We start from the raw sequence: 24,413 nt of genomic DNA, 5'->3' as shown, positions 1-24,413 counted from the left end.
TGATAGTCGTTTTGTGCGAGCAAAAACTTTGGTGTGGGATGACTCAAATCGTGGTTTTCTGCAACTCGAAATTTTTCTATTTTCTCGTCTGGGTCCGTCCTTCAGAGATATGAAGTCCTCCCAACAGAGATCGTATGCTCCATTGCATATCTTAGTCAATGTGAGAACGTCCAGTATTTGAAGGTAAAGTGCAATTGGGAGCACCTCCAGAGAGACTAAGCGCTCTTTGTAGTCACTGATGGTTGGCAGAATTTATTTCGTCGCGCGTCGCTGGAGCAGTTCTAACTTCATATCGCCTCTTGAAGCGTACCAACAGGGCGATGCGTAGCTGCAACCTTATCAGGACACAATTGTTCTTGTTGCTTTTTGATTGCCATGCGAAAGGAAATTATTTGCTCAGAAGCTCAGATTAAATTCTGTTTTTAATGTTCTGTTCTCTCAGCTCGGTTTTTGTGTAATGATTTTTCGGGTGTTTCCCATTGTAGCCCCCCCCCAGCTTAGTGGTCAGAGAACCTATAACCCTCATCATGGTAATTATACCATAATGGGGGGGGGTTAATAGGAAAGACCCGATTTTTCGAGGTTTATAAAGCCTCTTCGGGAGTATTTTGTTTTGCTAGTTATTGCCGTAATTTTTTGGCCTATGTTTTTGTCATTGAGTTAGCGAATGGAATAAAAGACTCCTCTTTGCAATGTTTCCATTGATACCGAAGCTCTGCAGATCTATCGACAATATTTCCTTGCAAATCAACCGGAGCTTTTTGAAAATAGTGTTTCATTTTTTCATCTTTCAGAAGCTATTGGAATTTTTTTTTTTTGTAATCGACATCAATTATTAAAATTTTCCTGGTTTTTGAGGTTGTCTATTTATAGTCGTGAGTATTATTTTAATCCAATCGTTGCAAGTTTTATCTGAGCAAGCTTTTAGAAATTTTAATTGTTTTTCGAAACTTCTGTTTTTAAGCAAAATTGTCTTTGATATTGATAACTCGATAAGCCAACTCTTCGACGCTTTCACAAGTGGTTTCGGCCTTTCTGTAGGCTTTGACTGACCCGTCCTTGTAAAACATGTGTGTGATTTTGAAGCAAAATGCCTTTCCTTGAATTCTAGATTTCATTTTGTTAGAAGTCTATTACTGGGCTGTCTGAATTACAAAACATAACTGTGTGTGTAGATTTGGCTGGTGTAAATTAAATTTTGCTGCGGTATCCTGTTTTCCTTACCCACAAACCTAGCAGCGATCTTAGTTATGTTTGTTTCTTTAAAGTGGTAAAATTTATGTTTTGGTTAGACCTCTCGGACGATCATTGGCGCGTTTGTAGTGGGAATATGTACTGTTGAGTTGTTTCGAAATATTTTTGTGCGGCTCTGGTGGTGGTGGCGGTGGTTGTTAATTTGAGCAGTTGTTATAAGAATAGGCAGTCACGTCTTCTCTTCCTTCAGCAGTTTCGTTTCTTGGTTTCAATCTAGACTTGATTAAATAGGTGGCTTTTGTGTTTATATTTCATTTTGTTGTAGTTGTTAAGCAAATCGTGTCGGCTCAATAACTCAATGCTACCACAACCACTAGCCTATAAGATACCTAGTTGGCCGTAACTATCTATCACCAGGGCTCTCTCTCTCTCTCAATCTCTCTAGCTCTGTTTCTAGCTAGCCTTAGCTTAGTAAAGACTTCTAGTAGCACAGCACTTGTGTTGTTTAATATTGTATCAATTGGTTTTGCCACTCTCGTTATGTTATCAAACCAAACCGGCCGGCAGCACAATAAGTCTATATAAGTTTGAGCGGCGAGTGCTTATATAACAGCGACACTTGGCCAAACTGTTAAGTGTTTCAGTTTAAGAGTAGTGTGGTATGAATACTTAATCATAATTTTGGCGCTCTTTTACTCCAGGTACAGCTAAAATGCCCGTTCAATCTTTTGCTGACAAAAATGCAAATTATGCGCTTTGCTTTTTTGTTTCTATTGACTCAAGAATTACGATTCAGATTGGCAAATGTTTGACATTAGTTCACATCATTTTTTACACGTTTTACCTGTGCACTAAGAAAATAATTAAATGTATTCTTTTATTGCTTTTTAACAACTGCAAAGCTATTACTTATGCATTTTAGCTTTTACTTTCTCAATATTTATTCTTAATTATCCGCCTATATTTAAAGAACAATTTGTAAATCGAAGCCAAATCCCGAGTTTTCGGTTTTATTACCTCATTTCACACAAGGTTGTGACTTGAAATTTTCACCAGAACAACTTTATTTTCCATAAAATTTACTCTGCTGTTTGTGAACGCTGCGTGCAATTAACAAGCGTCGTTTCATTTGGGGAAAATTTCTTGGGGACAATTGAAGTAAGTGCTGCCTTCACGTTTGAGTAGAAAATTGAACTTTGTTCCTGTTTCGCTTTTGATTATAAATGAGTTGTGCAATAATGAAATTGCTTTGCATTCGTTTCTGCCCGCCTGCCTGTAATCCCTTAATTGAGATGTGCTAAAATGGGGAACATTTTCTAACTGACTAGTCTTGTTTATATTGACAAATTTGCATAGAGTGTTTAGTCAAGTTCAATCCATTTTTTATCCTTCGCTTCCGATTGCCTCTTATCTCCCCCATTCTGTTTGTTAGGTGTTATTTTTCCCGTGAAAAGCCTCAACAGTCTGTTATATTAAAACAGAGTAGCACTCGCTTGGCTTAGCTGGCCTGGGTTGATTTTTATTTGCTGGCTCGAATTGGAAACGCTGTGGACCGAAGGAGCAATAAAGGAGGTGTTCTCTCCAATTTGGAGACTTGTTTCATTTCATCGCCTTCACCTACAAGGTCGACAATTGCAGTGGCAGGCGACCAAGTTGGTAAAGCTAAAAGTTACACTTTCGATGCTTTAAGGGTGGTTGCTGCCCTGGTGGGTATTTTGCCCGGCAAGGGTAGTGGTGATTCTAGCGGTCGAGAGAAGTAAAATACAAACTAGTTGGGCGGGTGGGTAGTGGTGATAGTTGTAATAGCTCCTGCTAGGAAATAGAAGTGGTGTATAATTTTAAGCTACCTTTCCACCTCCTCCTCCTATTTTTCTCCTCACTCTCTCCCTCCCTTCTACATTTCTTACTGCCTACCTGCTCGCAGCCGCTGTTCCTATCTTTATCTATCTATCCTATGCGTCTATCTATCTATCTATCTTTTTAGCTAGCTTGCTATTTGTAGTAGCTATATTAGTGTTTAATAGAGTAGTAGTATTAATAGTGGTGGTAACGGTAGTGTAATAGTAGTAGTGGTAGTAAGTGTAGTAGTAGTTGGTGGTCTGCATCGTATCTAATCTTGCGTTATTTCATTCGAAAAGTGCCACCAGCGCTTTTCCTATTCTTTTGCCTATTGCTTTCCTTGTTTTTATTCCCTACTAAATTATACATTCTTCATATAATACACACAAATATCGATTTTCCGCATTTTTCTTCTCTATTCAATTATTTTAACTGAAACAACCGTGCTGAGAACTACTTGAAATTTTTATTGTGTCGTTTAACGCGCTTTTATTCCGAATTCTTGAGCCTAGTAGTGACAAAAAATTTTGAGCGGCAATTTTTGAGGCTTAATTCCCTTAAAGCATATTTCATATTCCCAGCTCCGTTTACAACTACTTTTTTCATATTTTTCAGTTTGCGATTCAGAATCACTATATGTTACCCTTTAATATTTGTGCTGCAAATGAAGCGAACCGCTTTGTCCTCTCTTTTTTCTCTCTTTCTATATCTCTCTTCTCATATTTTGATTGAATAAGTGACTACATCGACTACTTGGATTTTTTTCACAATTCGATTTTGCGTTATTGATTTTGGCTTTATTGTTGTGGACTGTGGTGATGGTTACAGGTTAGAATGGACTTGGAGCAGCAGCCCCGTTCAGTCCCGGCTGCTTTTGGTGCCTCGACCCCTCCCCGAAATTCCCTCATGGCCAATTCCAACCTCATGACATCAGCTGACGACTCCACTATACAATCAAAGACTCCACCTGCTGTGCCCAACAACACCCCCACCCCATCATCTCATCACCCCAACTTCAACCCCCACCCCTCTTCGAACCCAAACCCGTATAACAACAGTAACAACAACCATATTCTCAACAACCAGCTTATGCAGTCTAACAGCAGCAGTAATATTAATAATAACTCGAGTAGTACCAACAGTGCCAGTGCTAATAGCCAGAACAAAAAGAGCCCTTCATTAGCGAAAGCACTGGCATCGTCGCCTCGCGGGGTTAAACGGAAAACGAGCCTGACGCCCCAACCCACCAATCCAGCCTCTGGTCCAGGTCTGGGGATCGAAAGTGGGCAAGGTGGCAATGGTTTTGGACCTCCTCTGAGTAAAGCAACTTTTGGAAGCTCTACATCTCATTCGTCATTTGCTGGATTACCTATGAATAACGGTAAACTCCCTTATTTGTTTTCCCTGTAAAGAAATTCCTGGAAAAGTAAAGCTGTCTGAGAAATTGTCACCCACACATCACTAGTTAATTTTCCAGTAAATAACATTAAGTTTTCTAGCCTGTGTGAACAAACGATATTCTTCCCTTAAGTTCATTTTTGGAAACTCGGACAATTAGTTCATTTGGTGACTGTTGTAGGGTTAATTTGGAGAGATTAGCTATCGTAGATGATTAAACTGAAACTTTGTACATGAAATGTTTCCTGTGGTATTTAATCGTACTTTGACTGAACTCTTACATTATGAAATTTGACGTCTTAAGAATGATTGTATTAAAAGAAAGTTAGTGTTAGGCAAACTGAGATGAACTTGAACGTATGTATTATTACAAGAAACTGTATGTTTGGAGCAAACATTGTTCACCAAGGATTCAATCATAAATTGATGTGTTCACGAGAAGTGAAGAATTTGTCACATTCGCAAGGTCGATGAAAGAGAGGGTATTTATAGTAGTCTACATGAGCATGTTGTTTAGGTTCAACAGATATTGCAACAATGCACAATAATAGCTTTGCTTCACCCCACTATCAGCACCAGACCCATGTCACAAACGCCGGCCCAACGACAACCAACACCCTCAATAACAGTTGTAATAATAATAGCTCAGTCAATGGGAAGAACAGCAGTAACAATCTAGAACTTTCTAGAACACCGTCGTCCTCGGATATGACGTCATTAAATGCACAAAGACAGTTCATGCCGCCTCAGCAGCAAGCGCCTTCAGGTCAAGGTATTAAATTGTCATTTTCTCATTATAAGCCTCCCCCTGCTCATAAAAAATGGTACACGTCGACCCCGTTATGGTATAGTTGCATAGCTGTGATAATTGGTGGAGGTGTATAGTTTCCTGGACCACTAAGGGGTTGCTATTACGAGGGGGGGGGGGGGGGGGTGATTTATTGCAGAGTTGTCGAAATAAAGCTGCTGTATATTACTTATTACTACAGGTGAGGTGATATCGCGTGTCTATTATTTTTAAAAATGTGATTTTAAACGTTAATTGAACAGATTAAAAAAAAGTGAAATAAATTTAAGACTGTCTGCTTGATTTTAATTGACCATTAGAGAATTCAAGTTAATTGATAAAGTCAACATTGAAAACTTTCAAAAGGAGATTATGATCAACCCCGATGTTCATTCTAGCCCCAATGCCCAATTGTGGGCCTGGTATTAACAACAACCCAAACGGTGGAAACACTGCACAACCATCATCTGGCACAACAAATTCCAACTCAACATCTTCCCAACCCTCTTCAACAATAACAACAACAGCACAGCAACAACCTCCGGCTCAGCAGGGCCAAACGGTGACATCATCGCCATCTTCATCGTCAACTACAACAGTGAGGCTGTTCTCGACGTCCATGCTGAACAGAGCCGAATCTTTCATATCACGCGGAATCTGTCCAGGAGGACTCTCAGCCTTCCACGCTAACGAAGTGTGCAATGTTAAATCCATCAGCCCTTTTGAGGTTTGAACTATTTCTGGACTCCCCTTCTAACTATGCAAAAATTCACGATTCTAGGTTGTCAAAGACCCCTCCTCCTCCCCCTTCCAAAAAAAACTCAGGTGTGTGTGGGGGGGGGGGACTGTCCCTCTCCCTGAGTTCCAGTGCCAATGAGTGAGATATTTAATTAGGGAAAAAGCGCGACCCACGACTACTGCACTAGGAATTAGTGGCCGGACTGAGAAGGCTTGTAATTAATGGCATTCTGTACCCACTGGTGGCAGTGTCAAGCTTCATCCCCAGTCGCTGTGTTTTTAACCGAAATTTGACTAGAATTGAGAATTTTTGAAATGGTCTTGAGCAAACTAAGTATGCTCTTTTGTATGCTTTGGTCCTTATCGCGTGTACTGCTTACAGGCAAATGCTGTATTTCATCTCATGAATAAAACTAAAAATGGTGACCAAAATGTTTTTTGTACCAAATTCAATTCTAGTGTATGTTTATAATAATGTATGTTTAAGGACGACAAAATTAAAATTGACATCAAACTTGAAGCCCAACAGAGATATTGCACAAACAAAGCAAACACTGCAATAGCAAACATGAAGGCTTTAACAGACTCAATCCCAACACCAAGATCCTGGCACTCTCCTTCATCAACAGGCTCAGCTCCTGGACCCGGAGGCATGGTCAGTCCTGCTGCTTCTGGAATGCCAGTGGCTCCACCCACAATGGGGCACATGCAGCCGCCTCCTCCTACAGTTGCTGGTGCTCCTCAAACATCGGTGGTGGGAGGACCCCCTGTGATGACTGGTGGTGTAGATAGCGCAAATGGGCCGGCTGGATCCGGGATTTCAAATGTTAACCTGCCATCAGGAAATATCAAACAGGTTGGTATCGTCAATGAAGGGAAAATTAGAATCTATTACAGAGCAGAAACTAAAAGTTTTCTTATTGACCTCAATTGACTAGCTATATTATTTCATTACTGAGATTTTTTTGTGATTGAGATTTGGTAAAAAATGAATAGTAATTACGAGCATTTGATTTTTCCCAGCTTTGCAAACAAAATTTTTCGCCCGACTTCAGTCGGTTATGTTATCATATTCAGCTACTTTTGAACTGGTAAAACTTGCGAGATCTAACATTTGCGAAGATAGACAAAGAGGGAACCATCTAAGTTCAACAAGTTCATCTTGGTAACTGAATATTGTAACATCCACTTCCTAAGTAAAATGATGTAAAGTATATGTATGTACAGTTTATTTTGGCAGAGACTATGAGACCGTAATTTTAGTTAACAGCAATAAGTGATGTTTCTGGGTGGAACAGCAAACATATTTTACACGCGTTTTTAATTGCTCTCAAATGAATTTTGTAACTTTTATATTACTCCTGCGGTCTTCTTATACGATTTTTGATTGACCAATTTTTCGTCTGATTGACTTTTCTTCCTCAAAAACCGGATAAACAGGTAACGCCTTGAGAGCATTACGTTCTCCTAGAGCCTTCCGACTTACTAGATGCTAAGTATTCTTTCGCCAAAACTGTTTTGGTGATATAAATTAATGGTGTAAAGGGAGGTTATTAGATTTTGACACCCCATCAAACCCCCTACAATTCCTACATATCGTTCCAACAATCACACAGCTCGACTCCTCCTGCACTTCATGCGACTTTAATTAAGCTAACGATAGCCTCTCTCAATAGTTGCCAGTTACTTGCGAAGCCAACCGCTCGCTGGTTGTTTGAGAGTAATTCGCCGGACGTTAGTCCGTTGTGTCTAGATTTGAGCAATTAGCAAGCAAAGATTTGAAAGCCTTGGGCATGCCATCATCAACTAGCTAAGAAAGACAGGAGATTCAAGAACTGGAATGAATCTTGCTTACATATACAAAAATGATTTGATGCGAACCTTGGGGGACAGAACTAAACGTAATCAAATAACTTGAGATCAATTATATGCGGGTAAATTTTGATAAATGCTCATGGCAGAATAAACCATATTCAAAACAAAATGAAAAGAAGTTTACACAGCGATGTACCTAAATCGAGATAAAATACTGATTTTTTGGCTAAATTGTAGTGAGGTATCGAAATGTTCATTTCACCGTTTGATTTTTGAAAACATTGATTTCTCTGTGGTTTTTCCAGCATTGTTTTCGATTTTTTCTCGTGCACATGAAACTTTTTTCATTACAAGGAGGATGTTTACAAATCATTAAATGCTCAAGAGCGCAGTTGTCACCTGCTCTCGACTCAAATTTGGGGCAATTATTGTAAAAGTGTCTTTTTTACTGAAATTTTTTGCTTGACGGTTTTGACTTGAGTAAATTTAACAACCGACTTTTTGCGTGATCTAAATCTCTCTCTCGCATACACAGCTGACCTCAATTTTCGTCAAATTCTACTAAAATTCAACTGAAAGGTGTGTTGAATTTGGTGCTATTTTTTCAGTTTAAATCTGGAAAGTTGTTCGTAATAATCTCATGATATCATTTAAAGCCCCTTCGAGAACTTCTCAGCTGCAATAGATTAAAGCTCCCACTAGTCGTTCGATAGCCATTCTTCTGACGTCAATTGGTTATATTTTTTTTTGCAAAAATTTGCTTAACCTTTTATTGACTTTTTAGCTAAAAAATAGGTTGTCGTCAATTTTTCTCTTCATTTTTGCTTACTGTTTCAATCTCGACACACGAGGCCAGCAGCGGCGGCTATTTTCCGGCAATCTGCCGACTATGTTTGTGTGATGCAGTTTTTTCTGCAGCTGATCTTGCTAATGTTGACTAATTTTTACTGCTCTTATGATTTCTGAGCCCCCAATTCATTTTTACTATTCAAAGAATTTGAATTGTATTGGGGCGCTGTCTTTTTTAAAGATCTGTTCACACATTTTCATGATTTTTAAAGTTAAATTGGATTAGTGATTATGGTCACGCCGAAACAGACGTTGAGCGAAAAAGCGAGCGGTTTTGTGGCGTCAAAATTGTTTCAACTTTTTTACCTTTTTCGATTTTTCATCTGATTTTCTAAATGGTTTTCCCAATCCATTTATAGGCCATTTTATGTCTACTTTTTTGTTTAGTCAATAAAAATTCTCTGAAATATAAGCCTATGTTTATCATTCTAAGGCGTTTTTTTTTCAATTCTCAATAATTTGTCTTTATGAAACTTATCGTGGGACCAATTTGACTGTGATCAACTTGCTTTATAATCTTGGTTTCTTATTTTGCGTTATCTAAGTATCTCATTAATAATTTATGTACTTGAGGGTGTTGTCGGCAAAATACTATTAGCACCATCAATGTGGTTTCATCATTTAAATGGCATTATTTGGCCGTATTACTTTCTTTGAAGCTCTTAGTGACGTTCGAGTCAACAGTAACGTCAGTATTAAGAAAGACAATGATGTCCACCCCCAGTATCTATTGTTCGAAAGCGATAATTACTCTGTCATAGTTGAATGAACTTGATTTTAAGCATTCTTTTTCAATTTTATATTTAAGTAGAAATTGAGACGGAAGTTTTACCTTTTAGCCTGTCTGGTCAGATCATGTCTGAAAAAGCTGTACTAATTCATTTTATTTTCAGTTGTGGTCTGCTGCAAAATTGTTCTATTTCGTCTGGAGTTTTCTGTCATTACTCTTCAGCGTTATTCAACAGCTTTGAAGCGTTGTTCATTCTATAACTTTCTTTTCGATTTTAATTGATAGGAAAAGATTTTGCGATTTTAATTAAATTTTTGTCCAGGCTCGTGTGTCTACGTTTTATTTAACTTCAAGTGGTTTTAAATTGAATGTGAAATTTAATTTTCAGACTTTTCCGTATCATTTTAAGTAGAATTTAAATGTCAATGATGTATTTCAACTTCGTATTTTTGACGTTGACATTCGAGTATCTAGATAATACCATTTGTCTGCCATTTGTTGTATTTGACGTTTGCTGTGCTTTGTGATCGTGAAATGCCAAAAAATATCCTTTTATTTGGCATTTTCATGAATGTTGATTTTTACAATTTTCTATGAATACAGCATTGAATTATAATTATAGTCAATAATAATCGACTTAAGTAATAGTTAAACTACAAAATAGCCCGATCAATATTTTTTGACAAACAATTTTTTTGGAAAAATTTTTTTCTTTCAGTCCTAGTCGGAATCATTGGTGTCTATTTTTTGGCAAGCTGCCGGGTATGTTATTACATAGCTGCAATTGGTACAGCTCTACCAAGCAATTTATCAGCTCCTGTTTGAACTATGGAGGTTTGGTTTTGACAAATTTTGATGTAGATTCCTTGTCGTCTGCTCTGTTTTAACTGGAATTCAGAATTTTCATAGTATCCTAACGCTATCGGACTTTAGCGAAAAAATCGTGCCGTCCAATATTTTCAACTTTTCGTGGAATAAATTTTCCTTAAATATTAGTTTTTATCTTTTTGTGGTTTTGAAGTTAACACGAAAGTTCTAGTTTAATCATTGAACCTTGACTCAATAGTATGGATTTTTTTTCTGCTGTAGTTTTATTTGATCACATTTTTATAGAAGTCAATTTTACCTAATAATTTGTGTTTTTTTTTTCAATGCTCAGAAAGTGAAACTATTGGCTTCATTTTAACCGAAATCTGAGTTTGACTCTTTTGCAACGATAACTAAAAAGTCTGGCTGTAAATAACAAACCCTGAAAAATGTTGCATCATTGATTGTTGCTTCTGTTAGATTCAGTTTTATATTTGATTGATATATGCTCAATTGAACAAAAATGGTAATAATTGATGTGGTTAAAAAGTTTATAAAAGGCAATTATGGTTTAGAATCTTTATCTAGTTAACTTGATAATTTCGTGCTGATCTTTCAGACTTCGTTAAGTTTCACCAATTCCAATCGAAAAACTGCAACTGTGAAAAACTGCAATTGATTTTCTAAAGTTCTGACCACTAACTTATTTCGAACAACACGAGTCGTGTGAGAGGGTGTGTAGCACAGAACGACATGCATCTCAAATTTGTCTAAAGCTTGTCTTTGTTTTGAGACAAAAAGTTCTTTTTTGTATCAGTTTTCCGAAGCAATCAGTAATTTATAACCCCTTTATAATTTTAAAAAAAAATGCGTTGTAAATACAAAACCATGTGCGTTGTCAACAATTTTGCGTTGTCAATAATTTTGTTATATAAAACAGCTTTTCACAGAATCGTAGAGCTTAAATATATCGATCAGTGGCATCAAAACCATCACTTCAAGAAACACAGTCATTTGCAAAACAAATTACTGGGTCAAGTTTAGATGCTCAATATAGCAAATAAATTAGCGAACTGGCATGATTTTAATGATTAGCTTAGGAACTCAAAAAGAGAATTTCAAAAGTGGAGATCACGTTTCCCAATAGATTTCATTTTTCCTCCATTTTCAGCTACTGATGAGGTTAGCAATCGGATTGGGTCTAGATCGGGATTTTTCTTAAAAATTTAACGAAAAATAAAATTTATAGTAGATATAGAATTTGATTTATATGGGGCTGCAAATTAATATGAGATCAAATGGACAGCTGAAACAACAGAGAATTTAGGTCTGTAAAATAAAAATTTATATCGCTGGACCGTTTTTGACTTCATAAAAGAATTTTTTGTCCTTGACTAGACCATGTTTTGCGTGATCTAAATTGTCCTCGAATTCGCAGTTTCATGGAGCTGAACTCAATTGGAGGGAGATTACTACAAAAGCAAAATGAAAAGTGGGCCAAAATTGGTTTCAGTGGGCCAAAATTTTTCAATTTAATCAGTTTAGAGGCATAAATAGGCTCTAATTACGTCATTTTATACACCTTAACACAGATATTGCCCCCCCCCCCCACGGCTGAAGCAGATAGAATTGAGCACTTGCCTGTTGTTGCAACGTGGTAGATTATTTCTCATATTTTTTAATTGGAGGATAGTGTCTGTATGGCAGAAGTCTGTGAGTATTCCTTGCATTTTTTCGTTTTTTTTCTTTTATTGATTGCTCACTAGTAAGTCACTCTTTTTTGAGTGGCTCTAAAGTTGATATGAGAACACACATTATCAATTATCATTTTGTCAACACTTTTTGTATTAAATTTGCTCTTTATCATACAAAGATACACATGCCTTTTTCTGTTGTAAGTTGTCATATTTTTAAGTGTTTTTTAAAAGAATTTATTAACAATGAAAATTAAAGTTGATCAAGGTAAAGTGTTAAAAAAAGATAGCGGTATAGTTTTTTTGTTAAATCTTTTTGATATCGCTCAAAATACTTTTTAATGTAGATGTGTAACATTTGCCGACTTTCGAGGCAACATTTGACAGGCTTTGTGAATGTATGTGTCCTTCAGAAGTCTTTCTCACAATGAAAGCGGCGGTGTTTGCTGCAGGCGCGATTGAAAAGAAGGCACGAGTGGCTGTGACGTGTGTTGTGTTGGTTTTTGTTGTTTTGTTTCAGCAAATTTAATTTTAACATGATGAACAATTCCCACCAATTTTCCCCAAACTTCAAGGAAAACGTCACTCTTAAACGTCCCTTTCATCTGTGTTTTGTGGCTTCGGCTAAATTTTTCAAATTAACACGTTCAGTTTTTAGTCGACCGACCTACTTTACGAAGAATTAAAATGCTTTTTAAATTGCTACATCCTTAAGGAAAACTTGATTAATATTAATCGAATTTCTGTTTCATATTTCCCAAGAACAGCAAAGCTCTTTCCCTCTCTCTGCAGTGACGCAAAAGCAGCCTTAAGATATCCCCTTCTCTAGTCTTACATTATTGCTTGTTGTTGTTTTTGTTTGCATTTCATTATTGAATAAATGAATTTCTGCTCAATCCCCTGTTTTCAAATTGGAAATCTGTGTATAGCTCCTCGTGTAAAATGTATATCATGTATTTATTATTAAGCTGCTTTGAGAGGCTTTTTATGGTTTTATTTTTTCAAAAACTCGGCCTATTTAGGCCACCAGGTGCATGTCATTAATTTACGTGCGTTTTTGTGGAAAAAATGCAGCTCACTACAATAAAAATATGAGCGTAATTTCCTCACCGCATAAATAAAAGCGTGAAAACATTGAATGCACATGAATGAAAAATGGGAAAATTTATTACAAAATGAACAAAAACTGTTTTGGTTTTATGGCAATAATTAGTAGGAATGAATGAATTGGGTTGAGGAAAAGGAAAAAGGTCCTGGACAGTTTAATTTGGGCCAAGATTTGAGGTTGTCACAATTTGAAAAGCGAATTTAACGCTTTTGCCTTTCCATTGACTGACTTTTTGGTGGTTTGCTTATTAATTGGAGCATAAACAGGGAGTTTGAATAGGAGGGCCTTTTCTCTGAGGTAAAAACGGTAGAAAGGATGGCAGAAATTTAATTGTTCCTTATCCTCACCGGCCAACAATTTGATATTTATTTTGCTTTTGAATCACCATGAACAAATTTTGCAAACATTTGGAACAATTGGTATTGTGGTTCTCTAAAATGTTGTGCGGGTAAAAATCTGAATTACTACGATCGAAAGATGGGGAAACGTAAAACTCTCTCTCCCTTATTTTATTTGAAAATTTTACCTAATTTGACCCCAGAAAAAGACTAAAGCAAGCAATCATAACAGAGAAATAGAGCGAACGCTGCAATATGTTATCAAGTTTTTTGTTTTTTTTTGTTAAAGTCAATTAGTTAGAACGATTAGTTAGTTAAAATTAGTTAAAACTTAAATTGAAGCGTGAAACTGGTGAGTTTTGGAACGAAGGAACCTACCAAAGTTTCTTTTTGGGTAAAGGAGAAATGAGTCAGAAATGCATTGAGTCAGCTAAATGATTGTATGTTTAGGAGGGTGAAATGTGTCGGAGCAGTGGAAGCACCAGCACCACTGGAACTTCAGGGTCCAACAGCCAAACTGCGACCTCGTCATCCCAAAGCAACGGCAGCTCAAACTCTTCACAAAACAGTTCCAATTTATCACAAGACCTCCTGTCCAAGCGAGCTATCAAAACCGAGTACCTTAAAACCCTGAAGAAGTCTCTACTTGACGACGAAATGCACATGAATGACGTCAAGCAGGCACAGCAGGGTCATATGCACCCTATGAACCCGGCCGCTGCCATGCATGCGCATCAAAGGATGATTCACCCTATGATGGCACACCCTCCTGGGGCGCCTCTGGGCATGATGGCGCACATCGCAGGAGGAAACCAAACTGCAAATGCCGTCGCACAGGCTGCCGCTAATAGAGCTGCTGCTTTGCGCCAGCAAGATTATCTTCGCCAGCAGCAACAACAGCAACATAATCACGCAAATTGTGTGCAAGGAATGTGTATGCACCAGATGAATGCCCCTAGAGAGTTGCACCCAGCTGCTGCCAGACAAATCATGGCATTGAGTCAGCATCCCTCTGCAATGGCCGGTGCACCACCGCCCTATCTGCCTCCAGGAGCACCGCCACATTTAGCCCAAATGCACCCCGGAAACCCGGCTCTTAGAATGAACGCTGGTATGCATCCTCACAATGCACACATGATGCCAAAGTGCAGACCAGGTTGCAATATTAATCACGTGCACAACGTAATGCCTGGTGGAGGACCTCCTCCTGGTACTCCGGGCGGTCCTGGGGGAGCAATGTTCATTCCGCCAGGAATGGCACCTATGTATGCACAAAACCCGCGAACTGGCGCACCTATGATGATGGGGCCGGGTGGTATGGAACCGCCCCCAGGTATGATGCCAGCGCAGCCCATGGCTGGACCAGCTCCAGGCTTTACCGGAATTCCTAATGGAAGCAATATGCCAATGAACTCAAATTCTGGGCCGTCGGGAGTTAGACCGATGATGCCGTACGTACCTGGAAACATGGTGCCGGGTGCGACTCCAAGCAATCCAGAAGGTACCAGCCCAGTGCAAGGTCCACCGGGACCCCAATACCCGAGTAATGCTCCAACATCTATGGCATCATTTTCACAGCCAAGGATGCCGGCACCTCCGCAACCCCAAAACGCCCCTCCGCCGCCACCCCCATCGGGAGGTAACAACTCGATGATCAATGTCATTATGACTATTGGAAGTGGAAATGGTGGTAATTCACCTGCAATGGGAAGCATGTCAAATCAACAGCCTCCTGGTCAAATGCCTTCAACGTCTCAAGTTGCCTCAATGGGCAACAATTATCAAATGCAACCGCCTCCAAGTACCAACCCAATGATGATGAACAGCTCAATGCCCATGAAGCAGGAGCCCACACAGCAGCATATAAACCCTCAAGGATCACAGCAACCACCTTTCCCTGGAAACGGAAATCCTGGAATGTTCAATGGATCCGGGCCACCGCCTCCTCCCCAAGACATGCCTCAGATGCAAGGACCTAACGTGCAAATGAATAACCAAATGCCACCATATCAACAAAGCTTCTCAAACGATGCAGTGAATGCCGGGAATCCCGACTTTTATCCGGTCAATCAAGTACATCAAGGAGATCCGTCTGGTCCAGGCCAGCCTCAGCAGCCAATGGACCCCAACATGATGTCACAGCCTTACAACTCATTTGAAATGGACGATATCAACTCACAGAATATGATGAACAGTGGCGGCGACCAGCGCCAAATATCCGTAAATGTGGACAAAAATATGTTTATGGTACAGAGCAACCTGAACGGGGCCCAGTTTAATGTACAGGGCTCAGCTTTACCCCAGGGTCCCAATCTTAGGACGAATGTTGCTGTTAACATGCAAGTGCAGAGCAATAGATACCCTCCGAATGGCATGGCCAACCCTGGTCCTCTCCCCCCTCAAATGGGCAATCCTTATAAATACGGACCTGGCTTCGACCCTGCTGGTCAGGGCTTGCCTCCGTCTTCAATCCATAACCCACAAATGTGGCCTCAAATGGAACACCCTGTCAATATCCAAACAGCCCCTCCCCCGGCTCAACTGCAACGTGCCCCGAATTTCGAAATGTATTCAAATCTAAGCGAGTTTAAACCTATATCAGACACTCCGAAAGGGACAGTTGAGTACCTACCAGACGGTAAAACGCGAGAAAAGTCAAAAGACAACAACGATTTCCCCAGTTCAAATGCCTCCAATGGTCCAACTATACCTCAAAACATCCACATGCCTGCCGACATGATGCCTCAAGGTGCTGGTCAAAGTCTATTAATGGGATCCGAAGGTCAGCCTAACCTAAATCAACAACAGTCCATGATGATGCCAGTTCCTGGCCAGCAACCGGCGGCATCAACCGGCCCTGTATTCGATCCGAACAATACATTTACCGACTTCCCGTTCCCCTCAATGTGAGGTGTGACGTTTTTCGTCTTGGTCAGAAACCAACAATTGCGACTCCTCAGTGATTGAAGTTGAAATGTCGTTCAAAGTAGTTAGAAGTTGCACAACTGTTCAAATCATGGATCGGGTTTAATTGCTACCGAGTAACTACAGATTAGAAAGCTTATTTTACAATCAGACCTTATTGAAATGCAATCAATCGTTCTAATAAACAAACTTTACTTCCGAGAAAACTCTGACAAGAGCGAGATTATGCTGTGTATTTTAAATCGAGGCACTTAGTTTCATTCTAAATCTTTCCATTGCAACTTGATGATTAATATCATATTTTCCTCCTAATTTGTCCTAAACTTAATATTCTAAAGACACTATTTTTGTGCGGATGTTATGATAATTAGTGCCTTAATTTTGTATTCATAATTAGAGCAAAAAACTCTTTTTATGCCTTAATCTTTTCTGCTGAACGAAGGAGAGTTAGTTTAAGAGCAAGTTTAGCTGTTTTTAAATTAAAACGAGGAGCAACATATGTGTCTAAGTAAATTTCATTATAAGCTGACGTAGGTTTTGTATTGTATTAGCTCCACCACAATAAGGCAAAATGAGCCATCCTATTTAAACAGTGTTGCTTAGTTAATTTGGAAGGAATGGCTCTGAAACGATATTAAATTTTCTGCTTGTGAGGAAGCATCAATGAGAGGAAAACAAAAAATGGAGGCCTGGTTTTTAATTCTCAGCATGAAGAGAGTGAAGTCTTTGTTATATATACTGGAGAAAACTGCAATTAAATATCAGCCTTTTTAAATGCCATTTTCATACTTTTCAATTGCTTTTTCCTAATTGCATCGCAAAATTGGCTTTTATGTCGAACAGATTAAATTTTCGCATATGGTTAAATTGGAGCTGAAATGATAAGGCATTGACGAATGGCACAGGAACAAATATGCATTTCTATCACAAAATTTGAGAGTGATCAATAGTAATCTATAGAGAGGACTCAAATTATTTGCAACATCTGACTTAATTGTGATTATTAGAGAGTTTCTTGCCAAATTTAGTGAAGCTTCAAACAAGAAATTTATTCTCCGGCAGGCATTATATGGCCGACTAATTTTTCTTCCTTCAGCCAAATTTTGCCAATCATGACAGATTTGTCAAAGTATTAGAAATTTCATCCACTGTAGAAGATTTAATTGAAGAATTTTTTTTCTTTTGATCCCTTCAGATGCTTTATTTAAATTTGGCTGACATTATTAAGTTGGTCTATTGCATTATTGGCTCTCGTGGTGATAACGCAGTTTTAAAGAACTTTGATACCACCCTTCTATTTTGGCCAATTTAGCTCTAAGTTTTTGCTAAATTTGACCATTTATGTAAACCATTACTGCAATCAAAAGTTTTCTGCAGATATCATTTGCACAATAATCTGATTATGAACTTTTATCTATTTCACAATAAGTTCAATGGCTGTTTGTTTGATTTTCAGCTTTTGTTTGTATGTGGCTCTTTTTCTAAACTCAAGATTATTGCTGCTTTGTCTTGAAGCACGCCCAATCGAGAATTTTATGATTCAAAAATTGCATAATTTAATTCCATTGTTCATAAATATAGACAAGGAGGCTCGTTAATGTGCGTACGCACATAATGTTCCGACCCCGCTCATCCACATTCTTAACTTAATTGGCTACCAAATGATGAAGAGAGAAACTTTCAAAAACACATCGTTCAACAAACAACTAATGAAATACAATAATTCCACGCTAGAGGGCCAATGAAATTTGTTGATAATAGGACTATTAGAAAGGCCAATAATTGAAATCAAACAACAAATTTTTCCTACCAAAACCCGATTTCTATAATAGAAAAAATCATAAAATCAAACTGGCTTCAGATAAAAACCAAAACAAAACAATTTAACCTATAATTCTTTAGAAAAGATATGGGACTTGTCCCCAATGCTACTGATTAACAGGTCAAAAAAAGAGCAAATAGATGCGAAGTTCGAAAATACTTTTCCATTTTTGAAAACACTTACTTTCACAATCATTAATTTCATTAGATATCAACTAAAACCACTAAAATGTTCATTTATATCTACGCAGGAAGCAATTGAGACAATGTCATTATCCAATATTCGATTGCGCAAAATTTCAAAGCCAATGAAATTATCTCGTAGTAACTGTAGTTACAAAGCCGGGAAACAAATGTTTGAAGGTAAAACCAATATAAAGATTAAATTATAGCTCACTGGAAAGGGATTGTCTATTTTTACAGGGACTGAGCTACAAATCGACCGCAAAACTTTAAAACAGACGAAGCTCGAAAACTCAAATTAATTTTTGAAAACAAATATTTTCAAAAGTCAGCAGACTTAGAACTAGAAAAAAAGCGTTGGATTAAGTATCAACACCTCAGTGAGCCAACTGAGTCTGTTAATAATGAGATTAAGTCACGAGCCCACAAAAAAAGAAGTTAAAACTTCAAACAATTTTACGACATGACACTTTTCAAGGCACTTTAATTATAAGATGCTGAAACAACTGTAAATAATCATTTTACCTTCATTTTAACATCAATGAGCCTTCCTTATAAAAGGAATACTTAGACATGACAACAAAGAAACCCAAAATTTGGATAGTATAGAAATCTCAGTTTAGAAAATTTTTATGAAACTGAATGGTCGAAGCAGTCAGTCCCAACGTATAACCAAGGGAGAAAAAAGTTTGAATCAATAAAAGTAATTGGGACTTCTAATGAGTGAGATTGAGTTACATGGTGACGAAAACAAAAGCAAAAAAGAGAAGAAAAAGAAAAATTTTTTAAAAATTAATTCGAGTCATTAAAACAAACAGCTATCAACTGAAACTTTTGACTAGGTTGAGTTATACCTCCTGGAAAAGAAAGACAAACAGGCAAAATAAAAATGAAAAAGTTTTGCGAGATAAATGTGTCGCAGCACAAAAAGCATAAGTAATTCAAGAAAAACAATTAACATATCCAGATACGCCTTTTTCCAATGTTCTGTATTTTGCCTACACTGCCTTCTTTTAATTGGACTTGTCAATAATGTGACAATTCGACAAGGAAACAAAAAGAACTCATAAAATATGCAATTGTGACCAAAAATATAAGAAAAACTGAAAATGCGCAGTACCAAAATAAATAAACCATTGGTTGAATATAAAACCCTTACCGACATTGTTTTAGATCTCATGGGAAATTGTTTACTAAGACTACACCCGAAGTTGAGAGAAATACGATAAAATTAAGGCAAAGTTCAAAAATTCACCAATATTTTCTCAAAAAATATATTAGCAAAAAAAATTTTGTAGGGTCCATAGTGAGAACAAGATCAGCCCATATGCTGCTGCGCGTCTAACACAACACTCAAATGTTGAATTGGTTGCCAAATAAATCAATTATTTAAAAATTTTTCCAGTTTGTCAAAAATATTTAATGCTTTTTGTATAATTATCGAGTTTGAATTGGCAAAAAATTGGCAATATTATAACTCCAGAGATCCTAAAGGCAGCTAGAGTACAACCAGCTTTTTTTGAGCTTAGGAAGAATCTTGCTGCAGTTTTAAGGTGTCTCCTTCCAGCAAATTTAAGCAAGTGGGCTAAAAAAACAAATTTGGTCCCATTTTTGACGAAAAAAGTCTGAATTTTGTAAAATTTTAGAACAAATTCTAGCCAAAAAACTTGGATCGAACAATTCAATAACACTCTTCTATCTTTAGAGATAACATCTATAACACTTCAGTTAACAATTTTAACATATTTTAGCAAAATTGACGAAAATTTAATCAAAATTGACGAAAAATTGATCAAAAAGTGAATTAAAACAGCTGAATCCGTCTAATATTCACAAAACGTTAAACCTCGATAACTCCTTATGAAAAGCGAAAATTAAAAAAATCTTTTTATTTCCATATTCTACGCTGGACGGGCCTTCTAAGGATACCACTCACAACTCTCTACGATTATTATACCGATCGGCCAAAATTGTCTGAACAAAAAAAAACCAATTGAGTATATAGTTCCTCCCCCCTAGAGAGGGGTCGGAACAAAAAGTATCAAAAATGTCAAGCAGGTAAAATTATCCGTCCATTTAAATGGCGTTTGCCAAACAAATACACCATTAATTTTTGCTCTACGCTGTAATCAACCTAATCGCTGTTTTTACCGGGAAGAGAATATCACTCTATCAATTGAATTCATTTAGTTTTCTAATTTAGAAACATTATTAATTTTACTCTGACTACTTTTAAAAACCTGTGGTCTCATTCGATTTTTCGGCCTATTATTTTTGTGTTAACTACTACAATGGCACTTCAATTTTTTCCAGTTTTTAAATGCAAAAGCGTGATATTTAAGAAAAAGTGAAAGAATTTTGAGGCACAATTTTTTCTAGTTTGGTCTACTAAAGTTAAAGAGTTTTTGTTTTATAAGAGACATGCGTTCTGAGAATAAAGAAAACCACGTTGGTTTAAAACGTTTTCATGATCTTGAGAAAAGCTGAAAATCAGCTGATTTGTGTCGAAATTGACTAATCGTAATTAATTTTTGAAATATATGAACTCATACCAAAAAAACTAAGAAAAATCATGTTTTTGGGGGCAAAATTGACAGAATATCTAGCAAATAAGACTGGTTGTGCTGGACAAAATAGTATCGGTTTTGCAATAAGAACTTGGCCAACTTAGTAATTTAAAATAAAAAGTTAAAAGCGCAATTTTCTGTTTGATCATATTTTCTGCAGCCTTGGGTTTGCGTTTTCTTCAAATTTAGTGAGCGTTTAAACAACGAAAAAGCATCAATTTAAGTGACAGTCGGTTTTAGCAGCTACGCAGTATGGCATTTTTAAATTCCTAACTTTGCCATTCACAAAATGTGGATCTTTTTAAAATTAAGCGTCGTCCTTTTAAAGACCTGCTTACTCAATTTTAATAACTTTGGCGAGTTTTTGCAGCCATTTTGAATTGTGATTTTGATCAGGCTGCAGCAGTAAAATATGTATCGGAAATAACCAGTCTGAAAGCGTGAAATCCTACTTTGAAAGTTAGGAAAAACAGATTTTTGCAAGAATTCTTGTTGCTTTGGCGTAATTTTTGCTAGTGTTGTGATATTATATATTGCTTGATAATAAAATAATATCATAATATAGGACATTACTAGAAATTGATTGTGTGCTTTTTTAAAGTCACATGGAAAAAAATTGAAAAAAATTTTATGCAATTTGAAGATATTCGATATAGGTATTCTAGGTTTTCTAGTTGAAATGCCAAGCTATTCAAATCTATTTGTACTTCGTGAAATCTTCCCCGAACGGTTTTATATGTGGCTGTAAGTTTTGTTTCACCGATGCAGAATTGCAACGCCCAATTTTTTATCTAAATTATTACGATTGTTATTAAATTCTCAAAGTGATTAAAACATATCAAATTTCTTTTGTTTGGTTACTGGCAAAATCCACATTGCCGAGGAGTTTTGCTAGCTTTTGAAGTAAGTAAAAAAGGTAGGATAAAACACTGAATTGGAGAAATACAAGACTGAAAATATGCACGAATGTACCTATCGAAAATCTCGGCACTCAGTTGATACTGAAATAATGATTAAGCAGACAGACAAGCACCCATAATTGAAAGGGATCTAATCTATAAACTGGGCACTTGACAGAAAAATAGTAAAAATATTTTTAAAATCACCTTGGATACAAATCTGATGCGGTTTGGCATAAAATCAACAAGCTTGTTGGAAAATTCCTTGCCTATTTAAAAATGCCAGTCTAGTAAAAAATCTTATCCAAAAGTTTACATTATAGAACATTGACGTAAAGTCAAAAATCAAAATTGAGAACTAAAACTCTTAATTAGATACGCAGATATTACGCAAATATAATTTCCAGGTATCAAACATTGCTGTTGTTTTAGATCGCGTGGCAGATGTAATTAATTCCAACAAGCAATAAATAAAAGCATATTTTAGTTTTTTGCTTGTTGAGAAAACATATAATTGAATGAACAGTAAGTTTAATATATTTACCTTCTTTTTTCTGTTTTTCGAAAAAACCATTTTTGTGATTTCGCCATTTATGAACCAATTTGTATTTACATCTTTTAGGATCGAGAAAAAATAATAATAATTCTATTCCTCGAAAAGTAATTGAAATTAATTGCAAATAATTCAAGACTTAAAAATTCTTAGATTTTTTTTCTGTTCATTCTGATTTTTTGTTGCTTTCTCAATACTTCAGACATACACAAACTGAAAAGTTCGGTTTTACAAACAAACTTTAAAGTTGATATTTTGAATGCCCTTTGTTAAATCCTGAGAAAAGGATGAAAGTGGTTTTAATTTTTTGAAGCATAATTTTAATAAAGTCTCTCCTCTTTACATACACTGGCACTTTTCAAAACTTTTTTTTTAACTTGTTATGCATATGATTATCTAGAGAAGATGGAATAATATTACTTTCAGTTCACTACGTTAATACGCTGTCTTCTTTGGACGGCCAAAATTCTAAATCTGAAATCACTACTTCATGCAAAAATACTTCTTTCTAAATCTAAGCAAGGAAGTGTTCTAATAAAATTTCTCTTCAGGTACAAAAGTCAAACTTATCGAAAATCTGTTCTTCTTGGAAACAAAATTTGCTGACAACGTACATGAGAAATAAAAAACAAAACAGTCTTCAATACAACTTTCTCCCATAACATTTTCTTCGACGAAGTAGGGCAAGAAAACTAAAAACCTGAGTAAAAACATCTTGTGTCAAGAGAAATTAAAAAGCTCTGTCTTGCTTGGTTATTTTAATTGTTATTTGCAGGAAAATACTTTAAAACCAAAATTCTTGTAGTTTTCTACAAAAAAGTTCAATGAAAACAAAATTATTTTTGGTCAAATCACGACTGTTTTGACATGTGTTCTGTTGTCCTTTCAATCAACCAAGAGATTTTTCGAAAACAAATGAAAGACTATTTCAGCTCTGTTTAAATTTAAAACAAGTTTTCAGCTATATCATTAGTAAATCAAACAAAGTAATGTCTTAGTTCCAATTTTTAAATGATTTTTGAGGATTTCAAATGAACAAACTACCACGTTTTGAAATTCTTGCTTTAAGTTGATAACTAAGTTAGCACTACATCTTGAAAAACTATTCAATTATTGCGATATGACTATAGCTGCATTTGGATCCACACAATATCGGGTTTTCTTTTTTGCCCTATAAGCACTAACAATCGGTTTGTTTTCAAGTTATTGGTGGTACTGCGGCACCTCTTTGATTGACTTTTAGTTGTATTCGGCACAAATTATTTTATCTATGGTTTCAGACGTTGATTTTAAAGATAATCGCGCGAGCAGCATTGTTGCTGAGCCAAGAATGTTGACTAGAAAAATTGGCTGAGCTATCCTATCGAAAGCAAGTGTATGCTGACTTCTCACCCGCCTTATTAAAAACTGATAATTGCAGAACAATGTTTTTCAGTCTGAATTAAACTTCGACCAACAAGAAATGAAGAGACCCGAGGCTGGGATTGGTGTTGCTGTTGACTGGGCGTCCATATAGCAAGTAACATAAACGACTAACGTCGGGTGAATTGCTCTCAAACGACCGGCGAGTGGTTGGCTTCGTCAGTAGCTAGCCAAGGTTTAATGAAGCTAGCTTAGCTTGATTGAAGGGGCGCAAGCGAGCGCAGCGGGGTGGGGGTTGCACCGGTGGCTGATGAGGTGGCAACTGTGGGGGGGGGGACAGTGGCCGGGAGTCAATCTCTAAGGACCGTCCTTCTCACCATGAGTATAAATCTCCAAAACAGATTCTGTGAATCGCACACTTTAAGACTAGTGAGGTGAAAGGCTCTAAGAGCACTTAATGCACGCTGGGCGCTGCCTGTTTATCCCTTTTTTGAGGGCGAAAAGTCAAATGGGTCAGACAAAAAATCGGTCAAGCGAAAAATCTCATAAAAAAGACCGACAGGACTAAAATATTTGCTACAAACTTCGTTTGAGAGCAATTAATAAGGTCCAATACTTTGCTTTTTCTCCCGTAGACATTTAAGTTCCTGTAACTGTGACAAATTTCTGCTTATTTAAAATTTTTTTGAATGTTTTTATACATGCCTGAGGACTATTTGTTTCGGGAGCTTTAGTCGCTCAAGTTTTCGGGTAATGATGAAGTCTTTTGAACACGTTTCCGTAAGCAGGTTGAAACTTAATTTAAA

General features: G+C 36.9%; 1 protein-coding gene across 4 annotated transcripts; it reads left to right on the top strand.

The window, feature by feature from the left end:
* The first annotated feature begins 1,651 nt into the window (after positions 1 to 1,651).
* On the top strand, positions 1,652 to 16,645 carry LOC142344424 (uncharacterized). Of its 4 annotated transcripts, none has more exons than XM_075396055.1 (6): positions 1,652 to 2,352; positions 3,862 to 4,414; positions 4,949 to 5,203; positions 5,617 to 5,945; positions 6,444 to 6,812; positions 13,748 to 16,645. In XM_075396055.1, the coding sequence occupies exons 2-6, from the start codon at positions 3,868 to 3,870 to the stop codon at positions 16,205 to 16,207; spliced, it is 3,960 nt and encodes a 1,319-aa protein (XP_075252170.1). In that variant the 5' UTR covers positions 1,652 to 2,352; positions 3,862 to 3,867; the 3' UTR covers positions 16,208 to 16,645. The 4 variants fall into 4 exon arrangements, with proteins under 4 accessions (XP_075252170.1, XP_075252169.1, XP_075252171.1 ...); XM_075396054.1 differs by lacking the exon at positions 1,652 to 2,352 and adding an exon at positions 2,359 to 2,846; XM_075396056.1 differs by lacking the exon at positions 1,652 to 2,352 and having other exon boundaries at positions 3,300 to 4,414; positions 4,949 to 5,197.
* Positions 16,646 to 24,413: the final 7,768 nt, after the last annotated feature.

The sequence above is a fragment of the Convolutriloba macropyga genome, chromosome 8, assembly GCF_964194025.1.
Source record: "Convolutriloba macropyga chromosome 8, txConMacr16.3, whole genome shotgun sequence".
NCBI lineage: Eukaryota > Metazoa > Xenacoelomorpha > Acoela > Convolutidae > Convolutriloba > Convolutriloba macropyga.
The sequence above is the reverse complement of the archived record's forward strand: the minus strand, read 5'-3'. Positions and strand labels throughout refer to the sequence as shown.

Excerpts from the sequence above, each read along its gene's own strand:
- LOC142344424 (XM_075396055.1), top strand. The coding sequence starts at position 3,868 with ATGGACTTGGAGCAGCAGCCCCGTTCAGTCCCGGCTGCTTTTGGTGCC. Across the intron at positions 4,415-4,948 it reads TGGATTACCTATGAATAACG|GTTCAACAGATATTGCAACA; the intron begins GTAAACTCCCTT and ends CATGTTGTTTAG. Across the intron at positions 5,946-6,443 it reads AATCCATCAGCCCTTTTGAG|GACGACAAAATTAAAATTGA; the intron begins GTTTGAACTATT and ends TGTATGTTTAAG.